Source organism: Nuphar pumila, chromosome 12, assembly GCF_984573655.1.
Source record: "Nuphar pumila chromosome 12, dmNupPumi1.hap1.1, whole genome shotgun sequence".
NCBI classification, from domain to species: domain Eukaryota; kingdom Viridiplantae; phylum Streptophyta; class Magnoliopsida; order Nymphaeales; family Nymphaeaceae; genus Nuphar; species Nuphar pumila.
In genome coordinates this window covers 35,035,719-35,056,850 of record NC_143260.1, presented here as the reverse complement: position 1 = coordinate 35,056,850, position 21,132 = coordinate 35,035,719, and the positions used below count along the sequence as shown (strand labels likewise).

General features: G+C 36.9%; 1 protein-coding gene across 1 annotated transcript; it reads right to left on the bottom strand.

The window, feature by feature from the left end:
- Positions 1–657: 657 nt before the first annotated feature.
- Positions 658–17,689, bottom strand: LOC149820656 (cytochrome c oxidase subunit 5C-like). The gene is made up of 2 exons (XM_089983443.1): positions 17,597–17,689; positions 658–999 (listed from the first exon to the last, which is right to left on the bottom strand). The coding sequence occupies exon 2, from the start codon at positions 987–989 to the stop codon at positions 798–800; it is 192 nt and encodes a 63-aa protein (XP_089839569.1). The 5' UTR covers positions 990–999; positions 17,597–17,689; the 3' UTR covers positions 658–797.
- Between the last annotated feature and the right edge of the window lie 3,443 nt (positions 17,690–21,132).

The following is a 21,132-nucleotide window of genomic DNA, read 5'->3' as shown; positions in this document are numbered from 1 at the left end:
TTTGCTAAGAATCAACCATTGGATCATGTATTTTCCATGAAAAAATGTAATTTTTGAATATTTATGAAGATTGTGAGCCATTGATTTTAAAACCTTAAAAAAATCACTTTTATGCATCACCAGATGATTCAAGAGCGGATTCGTATAAATCCGTAGATCACATCCATATGGTTAGATTCAAGAGAAAAGGACAAAATATCCATGAAAATAATGGTTCATAATTAGTTCTCATATTCTAGTTATTATATATATATAATCACTAGAATATGATAACTAAAAATATGAGCATCATCAGCACTTTTTTTGCAAATCTGGCATGGTGAACTTGCTAGGAATCAACCATTGGATCGAGTATTTTCGATGAAAAATATTATTTTTGAATGCTTGAATATTAATAAAGATTATGAAGCCTTAAAAAAATCTCATTTATGCATCAAAATCAGACGATTCAAGAGCATATTCTTATAAAACCGAGCATCCAGATCACATCTGTACAGTTAGATTCAAGAGAAAAACAAAAAATTCATGAAAATTGTGGTTCACACATTAGTTCTCATATTTTCAGTTCTCATATTCTAGTGATTATATATATATAGAGAGAGAGAGGTTTACAAACACAACAGAAAGAGGGTAAAAACAAAAGGATGCAAGAACAAATGACAAGTCAAAAGTCAGTATTCAAATTGCAATAATGAGTTTATTATGCCTTCAAACAAAGCATGAATGAATGTCAAAAACAATACAGCCAATAACAGCAATTATTTCCTGGAAGATCAAGGTTCCACATTAGGACCCATTTACTCTTCTACCACAACACTAATGGTGCCTTTCTCTAGCATGTCGTAAAATGCTCTAGTTTTTCTCTGTTCATTCCAGTGATGCATCTTCCAGAGCCCACCCGCAAACAGGCCAAGTGAGAAGCCAATGAGTATCTCCTTGACGACGCTTGGGCCAGTCAAGGTTGCATGAGCGATCTTATGTGCTGCCATACCCTACTTGCTGCGTTCAAATCATAAAAGAACAAGTGAGCAAACATATATATCTATATCCATAGCAGCACACAATCTTCTCAAGTTCACATAAAAGGAGAAGAAAAGATGCCCCAAGTGTGTAGGCAAAAAGGAAAAGATTGCTACACATACTTTGCTGTTAGTAGAAAATCCAGAAGGCTAAAACACCTAGCATAATGCAGAAGAGATGTATCATGGCATTTTTCAATGTCTGAAAGAACATGGAAAGAACATATGGCAGCTAGTGACTTAGCAGTTTCAATTTGCTACAGAAATTATTGACAAACACCAGAGTAGGGAACATTCTGTAGAAGCCCCTCCATTGCTGATGAGATCAGTGAACATGATGTCTGGATAAGGAGTTCAAAATATTTTCAATTTGCCAGGACACTGCATTCCAGATTAAACATCATTGAGTTGACAAACACCAGATTACTTTTGTAGTATATAACATTCCTTATGATGTGACAGTGGCCCCATATGTTGTATCTATATGGATCAGGCTTTACCAATCAATAAAACCTCATGTCTAAGATGTTCATATTGTAGTTATTGATAAAAGTTTTGTGCCTCTCGTATTTACAGGTGAAGCTCTCAAGGCTGTCTTCCCAGTTTATTACATCTCATGAAATGTGCATAAGATGAAAGCTGTGAGACAGAGACCCTTTTGTGATGTTTTGAAATCTTGAACCTTGTTAGTGTTTAGTTTATACATGATGAACTTGCAGTTTTATAAACATGACAGTACTTCGGCAATTGTGCTTCAATATGGGATGTCAACAGGAGTTGGCAGAACCATTCCCCAATTTTCTTTAGAGCTGCTATATCCACAAGAGACTTGAATGCCTTCTCTACCCACCCGTTCAACAACCTTAGGAGGTGAGAGTACCAACCACCTACGCTCTCTTAGTAATGACATACAACTCTTTCTCCTTATGATAAAACCAAAGTCAACAAAGAAGATTCTTCCTTCAAATCCAACATAATGCCTCTTAAACCCAGACAACATTTATTAAAAAAGTCCTTGATAGAGTCCAATACTGCAGACTAACTTTTTGGTAAATCCATAGGCCTGCTAGGGAAAAAGCTTTTCTTTGCACATATCAGAACATCAAAACACAATATTCCATTATTTGAAGTTTTGAACAAAGCAACGAAAACATCTGACACCCACCAAATCAATCCAGGTATAGAAAACACATCCATTTTATTGCTTAATCATCAACAAGAGAACCTAATGCTCCACTATGGCTAAAGCCAAGGAAGACAAAATTTGTCATGATAACTATTTACAACCAATGGCCACAGAAACCCCCAAAGGGTAGTACGAAACATGTACTTACCATGTTCTAATTGCCATGAAAAAATAACAAAATTTTAGCCTGCTGGATTACCAAAGATAGGTCAGTTGTCATCATAATTTATGAAGTTTTCTATCAGATATACAGGAATATAGGTGGTGTAAAAGTACACATATAGAGAAGCTTCTTCAGGATGAGAACCCTATTCATAAATACACGAGCTGTCACCGTCTTATTTCCCAAAATGGCAATGTAAAATTTGAACCCTTAGTGTTAACATCCTCTAAACTTTTCCAATCTATGATATCCAGCTTTGTACATAATATGTGGTTAATTATCACCACAAACATACCACTCAACTAAAAGTTGCTCCCAAAAGCCAGAAACAAACTTGCTATTACACTAGGCCACCAACTGGTCCACACCTTAGAACATTATAGTCAATATCTGCTAGTAATAAAACTGACCAAGTGAACAAGTACATGATGGATGCCATTACCAGTAGTTCCCTATAAAATCTGACAACAGATAACCTGCCTCTGGCATCGTAACACAATGACCCATGAAGACTTCAAGGCCCCTCCTTCACCGGGAGTGCATCTCTCGTCTATGTATAAATCTCATTTATCATCTTACAAGTGTCAAAACTCCAAGGACTTTGAAAGTAGTGCACAAATTTTTTTCAAGAAGGCATGAAATATGTAATTTTGAATTAAAAAGAGAGGGATAACAAGAAGGGAGTTGTAAGAGCAATCAGTAGCAACAAAAAAGGGTTCAGTTATCCCTTTACACATGCAAGATCAGCATATTGAAGTAGTTAGAAAACACCAACTAGGCACAACAAGGCGCCTAGTCGGCCCAGGAAAACTTGGAATCGAATGAATTCCTAGGTATAATGTTTTAGGGTACCAATTTTCCTGACTAGGCACCGACTACCGTGCTTAGTCCGTGATTATAACAGATCCACCTGTGAAAATGTCTACAAAGAGATAATACACATACAAGCACTAATACCTCACAAGAGATGTGCACAAAGGCACTCAAATAACACTTGAACAAATATGCATTAAGGCATAAAATAACACAAATATGCACAATGGCATGTAAAGAATATCTATATTCAAAAAGAGAAGGAGCTTGAGCTCTCAAGCATACATACAACAAGGAGAAATAGTAATACCCCTATTTATAAGGAACCAAAGGAGGCCTTGGAAGGGCCTCCAACATAGTCGTTGGAGCCCCTCCAACGGTCACAAATGTGACCATTGGAGGGGCCCAACGACTATATTGGGGCCCCCAAGGTTTGAACAAAAAGGAAAAAGAAATAAGGAAAAGAAATAAAAATAAAAGTACAACATATTCCTATTGGAATATGCGCAAAACAAAAAAGATGAAAATACCTTTATCGGGTTTTACAAGAATTACTATATATATTTATTTATATATATAGAGAGAGATTTGCATATATACATGGTATATATGCAAATCTCTCTCTCTCTCTCTCTCTCTCTATATATATATATATATATATATATATACACACACAAGAGATTACATTTTAACACCACCCCTCAAACTTACGGTGTGATGACCGCAAGTTTGCCCAAAAGAAAATTAAATCTGGGGGAGCAAAGCGCCTTGGTGAAGAAGTTTGCTAGTTGATATTCAGATGTCACATATGGAAGATCGATAACCTTCTTCAAATATTCTTCTCGAACATAATGGCAGTACATCTCTATGTGCTTTGTGCGCTCATGAAATGTATGATTCTTAGTAATGTATATCGCACTCTTATTGTCACAGCATAGTTTTGTTGGTTCTTGAATATGAACTCCCATATCTTCTAGCAAACGCTGAATCCATACTATTTTCATGGTTGTAGATGCCATGGCTCTATACTCAACTTCGGTAGAGGACAATGATACCTTTTGTTGCTTCTTGCACTTTCAAGAGACTAGTGATTCTCCTAAAAAAATAAAGAAACCAGTGGTGGAGTGACGGTTATTTGGGTCACCTCCCCAATCAGAGTCAGTATATGCAATTAAATTTAATTCAGAGGATGAAGAAAGAAATACTTCCTTATTTATTGTCCCCTTAATATATTTGATAATGCGAATGACGACACTCATATGCATTGATGTAGGGGCATGTTGGAATTGACTGGCAATGTGAATTGCGTGAGATATATCAGGCTTGGTGATGCTAAGATACATCAAAGATCCAACCAGTTGTCTGTAAGGAGTAGGATTATCCAACGGAATCCCATCATCGATTTTCATCTTAGTGATAGAATTTCATATGTACCTGCATTAAGAGAGAAAACAAAGAGAGAGAGGGAGAGAAAGAGAGAGAGACGAGTCGAGAAGTCCAAAGGGGGCAACTGCGGCTGTCACGATTTATGTGTATCAGAAATCGTGACCTAATGCTTTGTATAAATACACTTAAGTGTACACAGTGGGTCGGGTCGGGTCTAGTGAAATATCCGAACCAGATAAAAAACACACTTAAAATTCTACACTTATACATAAATGGAATGGACTCGGGTCTGGCATAGGATCCAAACCCGAAACACTATACACCTTTTTCACCCCCCCTCAAGTTGATCATGGTTATGGACCATGCACAACTTGCCTTTGAGTGTCCAAAAACGATCGTTTGTTAACCCTTTCGTAAACAGGTCCGCAACTTGTTTTTCGGTATTGATGAACTCAGGCTCAATCTCTTTTTCTTCAACTTTCTATCTCACAAAGTGTTGGTCAATCTCAATGTGCTTAGCACGACTGTGATGTACTGGATTGAATGACATGTTAATAGCACTTTGGTTGTCACATAGCAAGGTAGTGTGGGAGATCTTTTCTCCTACTTCAGTCAGTACATGTCTGATCCATGTGACTTCGGCAGTAGCAAGTAGCAACAACCATAGATCTATACTCAGCCTCAGTACTTGATCTGGCGGTGGCTTTTTGTTTTCTACTGCTCCAAGAGACTAAATTTCTTCCAATGAAGACACAATATCCTGATGTAGATCTCCGTTCATCAGGATCTCCAGCCCAGTCTGCATCATAATATACAGTAAGCTCATGCTCATCTTTGTCATATGATTGTGGTGAGTATGTCAATCCATCCCCAATAGTCCCTTTCAGATATCTAAGGATCCTCTTAACAGCTTTCATATGTCCAGTACGTGGCGCATGCATAAATTGAGATACTTGATTGACTGCATAAAGAATATCAGGTCTAGTGAAGGTGAGATACTGTAACATTCCTATTATGCTTCGATACCTGGTGGGATCATCACACATATCTCCATCATGGACACTAAGTTTGTGATGCAGGATACTCGGAGTTCCCAGAGGTTTGCAGTCTTTCATGCCTGCCTTGCGGAGAACATCTACGGTGTACTTGTGTTGAGTGAGTGTCAAACCATGAGTTTGATTATCAACTTCTACACCAATAAAATAGCGTAGAGTTCCAAGATCTTTCATTTTGAACCTCTGACCTAGTAAGTCTTTCACTTCTTGGATGTGGACCGTAGAGTTTCCTGTGATAACAATATCATCAACATAAATTAATAACAGAGTGGTCACAGTCTCGCTTCTGAAAAAGAACAATGTGTGGTCCAGCATGGAACGTGAAAATCCATGTTTCTGAATCTCTAGTGAGAAGCTATCAAACTAAGAGCGAGATGTTTGCTTCAGACCATAGATAGCTCTCTTTAACCTGCACACATGGGTTTTACAATTTTGTTCTTGATATCCAGGAGGTTGCTCCATATACACTTTCTCTTTCAAGTCCCCATGCAAGAAGGCATTCTTTACATCAAGCTGACTTAACTTCCACCCATGTTCAACAGCCAGAGAGATAATAATCTGAATTGTTCCCATTCTTACAACCAGACTAAAAGTCTCATCATAGTCTTGCCCTGCTTCTTGAGTGAATCCTTTTGCCACGAGCCTTGCCTTGTATCGCTCAATAGTTCCATCTAGCTTGTACTTTATCTTGTAGACCCATTTACATCCGACAACATTTTTGTTAGGCGATCTAGGAACAACTTCTCAAGTTCCGCATTCATGCAAAGCTTGCATTTCATCATTCATGACTTCTACCCACTTGGTAGAAGTGGCTGCCTGGTAGTACATAGTGGGCTCATCTTCTTTATTGAGAGCTCATCTTCTTTATTGAGAGCAGTTAAAATCAGCTGAAGACCCAAGGAGAAGTTGTTATAGCTAACCCACCTGTCAATGGGATGTCGTATGTGGCTCGATTTTCTGATCTCAAGAGTGTGAGAAGGGGACGGATTGCTTATTGAAGTATGATCTGAATGGCTTGATGTCATCGGTCTCTGTCTAGAATAGACAATGCCTTTGTATCTGCCAGGTATTTTTTCTGAATTCTGTGGCCCCGACGTCTCAGTGTTTTCAGACATCTCTTTTTCTTGCTGCACGCAATCTGGTGAACATGCTTCGTTGGAGCTAGCAAAAAGTTCTGAACTCAACCAAGGATAGTAAACTTCAGTTGGTACATTCGTTGCATCAGCTTTGTCATCAAAATTTTGTTCATCAAAGACAACATTTCTTGAGATTCTGATAAGTTTGTTGGTGGGATCATAACACCTATATCCTTTGTAGTAATCTGCGTATCCCACAAACCTCCACTTTTGAGCCTTGTCTTGAAACTTGTTTCTCAGGGACCGATCAACATGCACATAACAAACACATCCAAAAACACGCAGATCATGATAACTAGGATGAGCTCCAAAGAGGCAGTGATAAGGAGACTTATTTTCCAGAATGACCATCGGCAATCTATTTATCACATGCACGGCAGAATAAAAGGCTTTTGTCCATAGGTTGGTAGGAAGATTGTTGTCATGAAGCATACTCATGGCACTTTCAACGATATGTCTATGTTTTCGTTCAGCAATCCCATTTTGTTGAGAAGTGTGAGGGCAGGACACTCTTCTTCCTATTCCGTTATCTCGAAGAAAAGAAATAAAATCATGGGATGAAAATTCCCCACCTCCATCACATTGAAAAAACTGAATGGACTCAGAAATATGATTTTTGACCAAGGAAAAGAAATTTTGAAACAAAGAGAAGACTTCTGACTTATTTTTAATGAAATATATCCAAGTGTATCGAGAATAGCTATCAACAAAGATTAGATAATATCTGCATCCAGACCCAGAGACAATTGGGGCGGGTCCCCACACATCAGAACAAATGATCTCAAAAGGTTTAGAAGCTCTCTTATTAATTGAATGGAAAGGCAATAGATGACTCTTGCATAAAAGACAACTGGAACATTTATGATTGCTCTCATCCCTTTTAAGACTTTCTTTTGGAATGAGATTATTAGAAACAAGTTTCTCAATAAAATGACTCCCACAATGTCCTAACCTAATATGTCATAAGGATGGCTTATTACATTCAGAGATACTAAAAACACTAGCAGAAGAGGATGAACATGACTCTGATGAAGGCTTTGAAATCAGGTGAGAAGGGCGAACATCACGACATGGAGCTTCTTCAAAGACATACATGTTGCCTCGTCTCTTTCCTTCAGCGAATGTTTCCCTCGTGCGTAGGTCCTTGACCTGCACAGAGAAGGGAGTGAATTCAACTGAAGCATTATTAACATCAATAAGTTTGGAGACAGAGACAATATTTTTCTTAGTGTCAGGGGCATGAAGAACGTCGAAAAGAGTAAGAGTTGAATGTGACATGGGGATGACAGTCTTTCCAACATGGGAAACAGAGTGGTGGGATCCATCTCCAGTGACAATCTTATTTTTTCCAAAATAAGGAATACGATTAGAAATTTTACCTACATCGCCTGTCACATGAGTCGCTGCCCCAGAATCGACAAACCAAGTGCCTTCATCACTCTGCTTCAATTTTAACTCTGACAAGGCAGATATCAGCAAATCTTTAATCTCTCCATTGTCTCTGGTATTTATGAACTTTCTCTTGATTTCTATCTGTGGACTCTTTCCTTTATTCTCTAGATTATGCCAACAATTCGCCTTGATATGTCCCTTTTTGTTACAAAGGAAGCAAGTAGGAATGAATCTTGTTCTCTGCGCATGAGTAAACATGTTTGGAGTGGGAAGTAAACCACGCCCTCCGTGTCCACTTCGCCCTTGTCATCCTCGTCCTCATCCTCTACCATAAGTCACTCCTGTAGCAAAAACTTCTTGAGAATTTGAATGATTATGAGTTTCTTCAGAGAATCCCTTCAGAGCCATTTCATACTGGATCAATTTTGCTCGTAGCTCATCAAAGGTAGGAAGAACAGAGAGACACAATAGTGAAGTGACTATCATAGTGTAGTCAGATCCCAATCCACTAAGGGTTTGTTGCACCATGTCATTGTCACTAACAGCACACCCTATAACTGCAAGTTGATCTGTGATGGTCTTCATTTTGTTCAAATATTTCATGATGGTCATGGAATCTTTCCTTAACAACTGAAATTCCCTTTTTAGAAAAACTACTCTTGCTTGAGAAACCTGCGAATACGTTTGAACCAATCGTTCCCAGAGTTGTAGAGTTGTACAATTGTCAGGAATGGCAAGAAGGATTTCTTAGACAGGGTGGATGTGATGTATGCAACAACTGATTGGTCCTTTCTTTCCCAATTGAGAAATTCAACATTTTTGACATACACGATTGAACTCGCCCCTTTATCATCTTTTTCTTCTCTCGGGCTAAATTCTGGTGGAACTGGAGTGGTTTCATCAAGGTGACCTAAGAGACCTTGACTCCTTATGAAAGGAATAATTTGTCTCTTCCAGATCAAGAAATTTAAGGTATTCAACTTCTCAGAAACAAGCTGGTTGAGAAAACTTGAAGAAAGATTTGATTGAGGGTGATAGGGATCCATAGAAAATAAGAATCAACAGACAAAAATGTTTAACCTTCGCCCAACACCTTTTTTTTACAGCTGGCATAGAATAACAGACTGTTAAATGCAGAAAATGGAGAAACTTGGGCTTTTTTGTGCACCAAAAGGGGCTTGCGCGAAAAGGTAATCACATATTAAGTATCCCCTTTTTGTTTTTGTTTTTTACATCAAAGGATAATCAAGAATAATAATGCACAGCAAAACACAAGGAATCAAAGGATAATCAAGAATAATAATGCGCAACAGAACACAAGGAATCAAAGGGAAGTATTATAGCATCCGAATATGCAGAGAGACTTTGGAAAAGATGGAGTAAAAGAGGATCAAATGATTAACAGAAATAAAATTTAATGTTTCACGTGAATCAGTTCACGTGAAAAGTTGTTAACCCACGATCTAGGAGAAAACTGATGCTTCACGTGAACCAGTTCACGTGAAATGCAGTCAATCCACGATCTGGATTCACGTGAATAGAGTCCCCGTGAATCACAGATTCACAAAGATGAAACTCACGTGAGATGTGAGTACACAGGAAGATTCAGAAAGAGGGACAGAAAAGAGACGAAAGAGAAAGAAGAACAGAAAGAAAGAGAGAAGCGAAAACCTCAAATACGTGATCGTTGTCACGAGCCAGAGTTTTTTTTTTGCCTCTAGATGGATCTATGCTCTGATACCATGATAGAATTTCATTTGTACCTGCATTAAGAGAGAAAACAAAGAGAGAGAGGGAGAGAAAGAGAGAGAGACGAGTCGAGAAGTCCAAAGGGGGCAACTGCGGCTGTCACGATTTCTGTGTATCAGAAATCGTGACCTAATGCTTTGTATAAATACACTTAAGTGTACACAGTGGGTCGGGTCGGGTCTAGTGAAATATCCGAACCCAGATAAAAAAACACACTTAAAATTATACACTTATACATAAATGGAATGGACTCGGGTCTGGTATAGGATCCAGACCCAAAACACTATACACCTTTTTCACTTAGATCCAACAATTTGTAGTGTTTCACAAATTTTGTCATCAGTAATGTCTGACCTGTCAATTATCTCACAAGCAAGCTTAGTTTGGGATAAAAAATATCCTCTATGAGAGAATACAGTCTCAATGCCCAAAAAGTATGTCAAAAAACCTAAGTCTGATATCTCAAGTTTTTCAGTCAGTGCAGACTCAATTCTTTTTATTCCCTTAATATCATCACTTGTAATTAACATATCATCAACATATAATAGCAAGATTACGATTCCTGCATCAGATTTTTTTACAAATAAGGCAGTATCAGTATAACATAAGATAAATCCATTTTATGTCATTAAATTGTTAAAACGGCCATACCAAGCTTTGGGAGCTTGCTTTAGACCAAGGTTTTAAAACCCGTGACTCGGAACTCGACTCGTTCTTTATTGACTCGTGACTCGGCGGGTCAACTCGGTGACTCGGACCAGGTTTTGTTAACTTTTGATTTTAAAACAAAGACAATATATAAAATGTCATTTAAACATATAAAGGTTTGTAGAATGACTTAATTACTAGTTTAATTGATTAATAAGTAAAATAACATCAAGTAAAATTGCTCTTAATTCAAATCTCACATTTACTAAAGAAACTACACAAGCAGGAGCAAGTCTTTCAAGACAATATATAAAGAATGACTTAATTACTAGCTTCAAGAACTTTAATAGCCATGCTCGATCATGGTTTACATCCTGAATATATGGACATAGTTGTTGTGTTGCAGGGCCTCAGAAAATCCTTGCAAATTTTTGGGAACATTGAACTTTATCTTGATATTTGTAAGTGTGTTTCTGATGTAGAGTTGATTGGACCATGCCTTATATATCTGCACATAAATGCATATAAGCTTTGGATAATGAGAATGCTGTGATGTATATATATTATAATGATAAATGTGGGCATTTTATGTTGTTGGTTTTGAATAGGCTAGCTGCCAACTATTGTGTAGGTCTCAGAGATGGTTGCATGAGGGATCAGTTATGTTAGCTGGATTAGTGGATTCACTCTATGTTCATTGAGGGGTACTGGGTTTGATTCCTTACCTGGAGCTACCAAAAGGAATGAATGATGGACATGTGAAATTTGATTGACTTTTACTAATTTTGTGATTTTATATTAAGTTGGTAAGCCTATTGTTATTATGCTATTTGTTCTTTGAAAAATGAACACTTACATATGAAAAAAATGCCCATGGCCTTTGAAAAATGAAAAAAGAAAAAAGTGTCCAAAACTCGCCCGAGTAAACCCGAGTCAGGCCGAGTTTTCGCAGAACGAGTTCAGCTTGCCGAGTTGACTCATTGGAGGGCTGAGCCGAGCCGAGTCAGCTGAGTCACCGAGTTGACTCGGCGAGTTTTAAAACCATGCTTTAGACCATAAAGGACTTTTCGTAAATGAAAAACTTTTCCATTAGGACAATTCATTCCAAGGGGAGCATCCATGTAAACTTCTTTATTTAAATCTCCATTTAAAAAGACATTTTTAACATCCATTTGGTATGTGTTCCATTTTTTAATCGATGCAATAGTAATAAGGCACCTAATTGTAACCATACGTGCAACAGGAGCAAAAGTTTCATCGTATTCTACCCTATATTCTTGACCATAACCTTTAGCGACTAGACGAGCTTTATATCGTTCAAGAGTCTCATCACTCTTGGTTTTAACCTTAAAACTCATCTACACCCTATAGTTTTCTTACCTTTGAAAAGATCTTGAAATTCCCATGTTTTAGCATTTCTAAGAGCCTTAATTTCATTTTCCATAGTCGCTATCCATTCATCTTACTTTTCGGCTTCTTAAAATTTCTTGGTTCTACGTAAAAGTGAATGGCACTAAGGCAGGCTCTATGTTTGGGAGAGGAGTCATAGGATATGAATCTAGAGGGGGTTTCCTATTTCTCTCTTTTCTTTGCGAACTTTCACTACTTAATGTAGTTGTTTCATTATATTTTTCTATAGCACTTTTAAAATTGTTTTTATCTCTCTGTGTATAGGTGATAGGTTCTTTGTTTGCTCTATCATCAATCTCTTGATAGATAGGAGGATGAGGAAGATTGTTATCTTCCTCTGCTTCATTATCGCTAAGATTATTTTGTATGGTCTTATCATCACTAATGTCAATGGAGTCTTCTTCTTTAGCTAGTGCAAGTGCTTATACCAAAGTTACTAGAAGCGCCTATACAATAGGGAAAGTGTGCTTCCCCGATACGCATTTCGGAAGCGTGAAACGTCGCGCTTACGAAATGCATGGGGAAGCGTCCTATTTTTTTGGGAAGCGTGTTTCCTATAAATGAGAAGAACGTTTCCCTTTTATGGGAAGTGCGCTTCCCTCTTTTTTCCTTTTTTTTATTTTTTTTATTTTTTTGCTTCCTAGGTCGCTTACGGTTTGCTTCCTAGGTCGCTTCCGAGACGGTTCGTGATTCGCTTCTAAGTCATCCCACGCTTCCCACTTCCCGTATCGCTTCCCGCTCCCGCTTCCTCGACTGACAACCATGGCTTATACTCCCAATATCAATATCAGTTGTGCACCTGGTCACAATGAAACACAAATCATGAGGTTTAGGAGGAAGTCAAAGGACCTAACATGGGAGTGGGCTTTTTGCAAAAAACAAGAATGTGACCTTTGCCTTGAAACATATTATGGAGGGATATTCAGAATCAAGCAACATCTACTTGGCATAGGGACAATTGTAAAGCATGTGGTCGAGTAACACCGGAGATAAAAAAATGTTTTTGACTATATGAATGATTCCAAGATAAAAAGGAATGAAAAGAATAAAAGAATCACAATATATGAGGGAAGATCGGCTAATATGATTTCAAGTGAAGGATCATAAATGGAAGTAGAGGCATCCAGAGCAAGTGGCTTTGGGATGAGACCTCCAGAGCCCATAGGACCACTAGATGTATATTTTTGAACCGATTTAGAGAAGAAAAAGCAATCATTAGGGGTCGTAAGGACAAAACAAACAACCATAAAAACCGATATAAGGAAGAAAGAGAATGCGTATGCTAGTACATCAGTAGGTGGTTTTACGAGGCTTAGATTGCATTCAATGCTGCAAGATTGCTCAGTTTTCAAACAATGACCGAAGCAATAGGGCAGTTTGGCCCTGGAATGAAGGCGTCATCATATCATGAGCTACGAGAGCCATTACTGAAGTAGCGAGAACAAATAAATTTTTAACATCATACAAGCAACATTGGGCTAAATATGGGTGCTCTATAATGTCAAATGGGTAGACAAACACAAAGTAAAGGATGTTCATCGACTTTCTTGTTTATTGTCCTTTAGAAACGATGTTTTTGAGGTTAGTGGATGCATATAAGCATGGAAAAGATGCAAACTTACAATTCAAGTTGTTATATGATGTAGTTAAAGAGGTGGGCCTAAAAAACATAGTTTAAGTGATCACAGACAATGCCTTGAATTATGTCAAGGCAGGTAAGATGATGATTGAGTTCCCTCATTTGTATTGGACTTCGTGCATTGTGCATTGCATTGATTTGATGTTGGAGGACATAAGAGAATTACATGAACTGAAAGGTGCTTTCAAAAAAACAAAGGAGTTTGTGGTATATATATGGTCATGGCTAATCATTGCATTGGATGAGAAATTATACAAAAAAAGCTATATAGATTAGTCGTGACGTGTTTTGCCACTAGCTTTTTGACTCTTCAGAGCTTACGTGAATCACAAAAGGAGTTAAGATCTATGGTTCTAGGGGAGGAGTGGCTCAAGGATAATATTGTAACTACTGTTGGTGGGAGGAGGTGTTAGAGAATAATTTTACAAACTGAATTTTAGAAGAGTGTAAGTCAAGCTTGCAGAATAATGGGTCCTTTAGTTGATGTGCTTTGCTTGGTTGATAATGAAGAAAAGTCAGCCACGGAATACATATATGAGAAAATAAATTGTGCAAAAGAGCAAATAAAGATATATTATAATTTATAAGTTATATTAAATTTATTAAATTAATTATTTTCATTGATTTTGTTTTTATGCATTGATTTGTGGCTCTTATTACTTGATAGGTAAACTTGAAGCACAAGGAAACATGATATCATCCTATTTGGGATATAGTGAATAGAAGATGGAAGTTACAATTAGATCAACCATTACATGCAACTGGATTATACCTTAATCCAACACTATATTATGAGTACAAGAATATAGAGAAAAATCTTGAAATTAAAGGTGGATTGTACAAATGTATTGATCTGATTGTTCCAAACATTCAAGACCGAAGTGATATCTATGACTAGTTACACAGTTATGCTAATGCTACTAGACCTTTTGGCTTAGAGATGGCAAAACAAAAGAGAAAATAATATTTACCAAGTAATTTAGTGTTATATTTTTTTAATTTATTATATAGAAACTTTTGATTTATTTTTAATTACTTATCCATTTCATATTCTTTTTATTTCATTTAACTGAGTGTTGGAGTGCTTATGGCATAGGGTGACCGCACTTGCAAAACTTGTTATTCAAGTTCTTGGCATCACTTGTTGTACTTCTAGTTGTGAGCGTAATTGGAGTACTTTTGAGGGGTAATCAAAATTTTCAAATTACTTTAGTGAATCTTAACATTATTCATTCATATAGACATTATATATATGTATATATGTATATATATATATATATTAAATTTTTTAACTTGAAGATTTTTTTTTTGCAAATAGATATCAAAAAGAGGAACAAATTATTGCATAAAAAGTTAAATGATTTAGTGTATAATAAAAAATTGAGGCAAAAATACAAAGAAAGAATAAGCGAAGGAAACATCAACTTGATCATATCGAGGGAAGTAGATGAAAAAAATGAGTGGCCAAATGATGATGACATGGCCTATAACGATGATACATCCCTCACATGATGTTGAAAAGGCAACTGGTGCAGCAAAGGATAAGGAGGATCCGACCATTCATTCCACAAAGGGAAAGAGGAAGAAGAGTGTGAACTTTGGGAAGGGAAAAGGGAAGCCAGGACAGTTGAAGAAGAAGATGATGAAGCTGGTTTTGGAGAAACTAAAGAATAAGGGCAATATGTTGATGACGAAGATGATTCTGCTGATGATAGACTTACAACTTCATCATCTCATTCAAATAACCAGATTTCTTCTTTTTCTTACCATCTTTTGGGATATGTATTGACTATGTATTAGAGTCTTTGACTCCTTGGACTTGTATTGACTATTTTGGTGGACATGACTTTTTAGTTTACTTAAGTTATGTGCATTTGTTGTTTTTCTTTTTTAATTTGTTATGTGTGTTTGTGTATGTAGATGTGATATTGAATTGTTATGTGTGTGTGGATGTGACATTGAATGAATATGTATATTTTATTTGGAGGTTAATTGGTTATATATTATTTTAGATTTATTAATGGGGCATCGACGACGTGGAGAACGTTGATCATGATCCAAATATGTTGTGATGTTTGTTTTGTCATCATTATATTATAGGCGGATTGCATATATTTAAATTGCATATTACAAGTCACAATGAATGTGTAGTACATCCATGTTGTTTTCTAGATATTTCAGCCACCTTTCTTGCGGATGTTTTTTTTTAGCTCAAAGCACTTCAAAGAAAAAGAATATTGCAACGATGCAAGGCAAGACTGCCATAAATTGTTTTCTCAGGATGATGATGATCTACCTTCACGATCATTGGCTTTGTGATGCAGCAATTGGCGCCAAGAATGTAAAGAAGCAGTAGCACAACAGTTGGATGCCACAATGAAGATTTATTGCCCTAATTCTTGGCCATTGTAGTTTAGCATATAAGACATTAAATGTAATATGTTTACTTTTTAGCCTTTTATGAATTAGCACTCCAACCATCTACATATATATAGAAAGAGTAATGTGTAAGTTCCAGTGTTGTGAAAAGCATTGAGGCGTAGTGAGGCGCTCCACCAAAAACCGAGGCGAGGCATAACCCTCGAGGTGTAAAGCGTAAGCCTCAAAAAAAAACTTAAAAACTTTAAAAATATATATAAAAAAATATATAAAAATACAAATAAATAAAGAAATGCTTTATTGATGAAATAACAACCAATAAGAAATAGAAAATCTCAAATAAGTACTAAAAAATATGAGATTAAACAACAAAAGTTAAAATAAAATAAGAAACTGATTATATAACTGAAATAACTGGAAAATATATGAGATTAACCTACAAAAGTTAAAATATATGAGATTATTCTAAAAATATGAGATTAACTTATAAAAGTAAATAAAAAACTGATTACATAACTGGAAAATATATGAGATTAACCAACAAGAGTTAAAATATACTAAGAAACTGATTACATAACTGAAATAACTGGAAAATATATGAGATTAACCTACAAAAGTTAAAATATATGAAATTATTCTAGAAAATATGAGATTAACATATAAAAACTTATTACATAACTGGAAAATATATGAGATTAACCAACAAAAGTTAAAATATACTAAAAAACTGATTACATAACTGAAATAACTGGAAAATATATGAGATTAACCTACCAAAGTTAAAATATATGAGATTATTCTAAAAAATATGAGATTAACATATAAAAGTAAATTACTTTTATATGTTACTTTAACATATAAAAACAGATTAAAACTGGAAAATATATGAGATTAACCAAAAAAAGTTAAAATATACTAAGAAACTGATTACATAACTGAAATAACTGGAAAATATATGAGATTAACCTACAAAAATCTTGTTTTTTTGTGCGCCTCATGCCTCAGGCTTGCGCCTTCAGGCACAGAGATCCGTGCCTCAAGGCAAGGCGAGCCTTTTGCGCCTCAAGGGGCATTTTTTATAACACTGGTAAGTTCCAAACTATTTATCTCCTAGACCATCCCATACCCTCTTACAAAACGTACTTGCATGTGCTCAATGCTTAATCTAAACCTGTAGATGTGTTTATCATTGATTATTCACTAAGAACCATCCATTGGATAGAATCAATTTAAAAGGAATTCTTAATTTTTAGTCAATCAAGTTTTTGCTGTAATATCAACCAGTGATTTTTTTAGTTCAGATAAAAACATATCTAAACATGAAAAATGTTTAAACCAATACATATTTTCTACTAAATAAAGCATAGAGATCACATCTATGCATTTAGATTAAGTAAAAAACACATGTAAACGCCACCCTTTATGCACAAAACTAAACGCTATCATGAAGATCTCATCAAATCAAATCAAACCCAAATCATATCATCTCTATCTGATGCCAAAAAATGGGGAAACAAGAAACATGGATCAAATAGCAACCAATATAACCAAAAAAGAGCTCAAAAAAAAGGACAAAGGAGTTCTATTTCGGTTTGATTTTGGCATGAATACGGAAGAATACCTTCGAAACGGCGACACCCAACGAAGGATCGGCGAGGGAGACGGCCCTGCAAGCAAACCCCACAAAGCAAAGCAAGAGATTTTCGGAAGGCTCGGCTAGGGATCAAGTGGGAGTCAAATAAGGCGTCGTCAACTCAGGGGTATTTTCGTCATTTCGTTTAGTATGGGTATGGTCATCGGAATAAGAGCGTCACCCTATTGGCCTTCGGCACCGAGTTGATTGGTGGAGTCGCTGATTGGTAGGGGGTGAATCTGGGTCTTGGTTCAGGCCAACCGAACATGATCCAGATCCGGAACATTTGTGGTCAGGTCTATTTGGATTCGGATCCCATACAAAGTAGCATATAACAACGGATTGGGTCTAACCAGATCCATTTTATATTTTCTACATGAAATTAGCATAGAGTTCCCTTTTCAGTGGATCGGGTATCATAGATGTCCAGATCAAATTTGGTTATGGAGACCATTATGTGATCTGAGTCAGATCCAATTCAGAATTGGACCTTTTTTTTGTTTTTTTTGTACTTTGCAAGAACGGGTGCAAGGGAGGTAAAAGGCTGAACCAACCCATATCCCACCTGTTTTGCAACTCATTTTATACATGATAAACTTCTTCATTGTGCACAAACATGCCAAATTTAATCAAGTACATGTACATTTCCCAAGTTGGGTAATTATATTCATGTTGGTCAAATATTGTTAGAATCGTGATCGCCTTGAGAGCTTTGACTTTACCCATCTTAATCACCCTAAGGTTTTATGGTGTATTGGTTGGACATCGAATATTTGGTAGCGGAGAAATTTACATGTCTCGAGTTCAAAACCCGAAAGTAACGATCTAAAAAAGGGGCTAAAAAGCCAAAGCAAGAACAGCTAAAAGATGAAAAGAATTGCCTAGAGTTAGAGGTCAAACCTTATAGTGAATGTCATCCAAACAAGTGAATTCTATAAGTTGTTTGAGAGTTCTACTTGTCCTTAAGGTGAATTTGGCATTTCAAGGAGTTGATGTTGTGACACTGGAGCGGGAGAGAGATAGCAATTGGGTCTATAGGATTCATTTGGGCTCGTCTTAATTATCTGTGTTTTTTTTTTAATTTAACTTGCTGGATATTGGTTTTTGGATCTTATTCAGATCTTAGTTGAGTTTTGAATCTGTTTTAGATTCTTAGTAAGATTAGTGTTTTTAGGGTTTCCCTATTGTTTGCTATATATATATATATATATATATATATATATATATTGTAAAGAAGTAAAGGGGAGCCTAATGAATGGAGTCTTGATCATTTTAGTTATTTTTCATGCAATTTTCTGTTATTTTCCTGACTTCTCGTAGCTCTTTAGTTTCGTAGCTGCACTAAGGTATCAATTTTTGTAGGGTTCAGGAGCGATCCTCCTTATCATTGCATCATGTTGGTTCCTTGTAACTTTTGAATAGAGTTGTTGATGGATCAGGTTATGTAATGAATATGAAGGTACTGGACTAAAATTTCAAACCCAAAGTTTTAGGGTCGACCTGATTAACATTTGAGTCAGGGCCGAGCTGTAATTTTGGCCTATATCAAATCCGACCTGACTGATCTTAGTGTCATGTGTGCATGTACTTGTAAGTGAAATTATACATTTTAAATAAGTTTAAATTATATGGTCCAATGTAGCCCGAACCTGTGTTAAGTTTTAGATCTCTGTCGGATTCGGATGTAATACTCTATACCGAATCTGAACCAAATTGTTAATCAAATCCAAATCAACTTTGTCAGAATCATGTCGAATCGGCCTATGTGTCATCTGATGGTGAAAAATTGACCAATTCAGCTCGATTTCGGTTCAAAGTCTGAGTCATTAGATTCTCTGAATCATTTTGAAAACCGTTTCAAACCCAGTACCGATTCTGGCAACATTGATCCAAACTATACTAACAATTTTGATAAACAGATAGATATTTAATCCGAATCCAAACCGTTTGCATTCCTAAAGACAAATGCTCCCAAATAACAAGGGCATCTCCAAAGCGAGTCCGGATCGGGTGCAATATGATTTTACAAAAGTTTGTGCATTAAGCACCCAGGTCTCGGGTCCCATACCTGACAAGCCCTGTCCCCAAGATGCAAGGTTAGGTGCACAAATATTTGTCTTTCTCATGCAATGCTCTCAAACAGAGCTTGACAGTAAGATGAAAAGGGTCTGATGGTTCCACTTATAGGCACTGAGGACGTTTGAATCACGGGACGCACTCTGGTGAGACAGACCAGTCCTTGCCCGGGTGTTGTTTTGATACACAAGGTGAATGGCGTCCAAGACAGCACTCTAACATATCCTGTGTGATTAGGGGTGTGGTGATAAACAAGAAGACTCAATTAAGACCCGGGTCCAAACCTGTAGGTCCAATTAATACATAGAGTCGGGTATAATTTGTAAAATTTGATACCGGGCCCAACCCGAGTTCCGATTAAGACCCACATTTTTTCAATGTAAAAATGATAAAAAATTATTATTTAGCAGGTATGGCCTGGGTCTGGTCCATGTATTTCTTATTGTGTTCGGGTATGGTTTCTCTCATAGTAAGTCCGATTAGATTTGAGTCCAAATCCAATACTATACCCAAACATTGGGGCCAGGTCTGGTTCTACCTGGGTTCCAACCAAACACGACCTGTTGACACCCCTATGTGTGATACTTTATAAAGTATCTGCAGTTGCACCCCAAGACTGTCCAGTCCAAGACAAACGCAACACATTCTGCCTGCATGTCATTTATCCTGCGATGCAAATACACCCTATGGGACTTGACTAATATTGTAAACCTGCTGGACTGAAGGTTGCACAATTTAGCCAAAACTATAGGCGAATTACTGATCATCTCTTTCCTAAAAGAAAAATGTAAGGTTATTCCAGAGATGTTTATTTTGAAGTGTTTTTTCATATCTTAGTGATGCCATCATATAGTTGCATTGGTACTTGATACACCCTGGGGTATAGCGTATCAGTACTAGATACACTGGTACAAAACTGATATTCAAAACCATAAATTAAAGTATCGATTTTTTATAAAACTCATCTCAATTACTTGAGAAACATGTTTGTACCATCTTATATAAAAAAAAACTGTTTTTATTACATTATAAATGAGTATCAAGTAAGGATGGCAGTGGACCCGGGCAGGGGGACAAGGTCTCCACCTCCACCCAGTCTCAAAATCATGCACTCTATCTTCGCACCGGTTTTGATTTTAACCTTCATACCCGATCTAAATGGGGTGAAGCGGGGTGGGACTCCTTTTTCCTCGATCCACTGCCATCCCTAAAGAAGGATTGGGGACGGGGCGACACAGGGCAAGGCGAGAATCGGGGTAGGGCGGGTGAAAGCTTTCCTCGATCCACTGCCATCCCTAAATGGATGTTGGTTATTTCACTATTTTTTTGTTGTGAATATGCAAAGGATATAAGGTATCTTACTATTTTTAGGTTGCAAGATCTACTCATGTAAGCCCCAAGGGGGTTGACGTAGTGGGGTGGAGCCCTTCCTGACAAATATCACGAGA

What these genes read in the sequence shown, in the direction of transcription:
- LOC149820656 (XM_089983443.1), bottom strand. Translation starts at nt 989, where the DNA reads ATGGCAGCACATAAGATCGCTCATGCAACCTTGACTGGCCCAAGCGTC.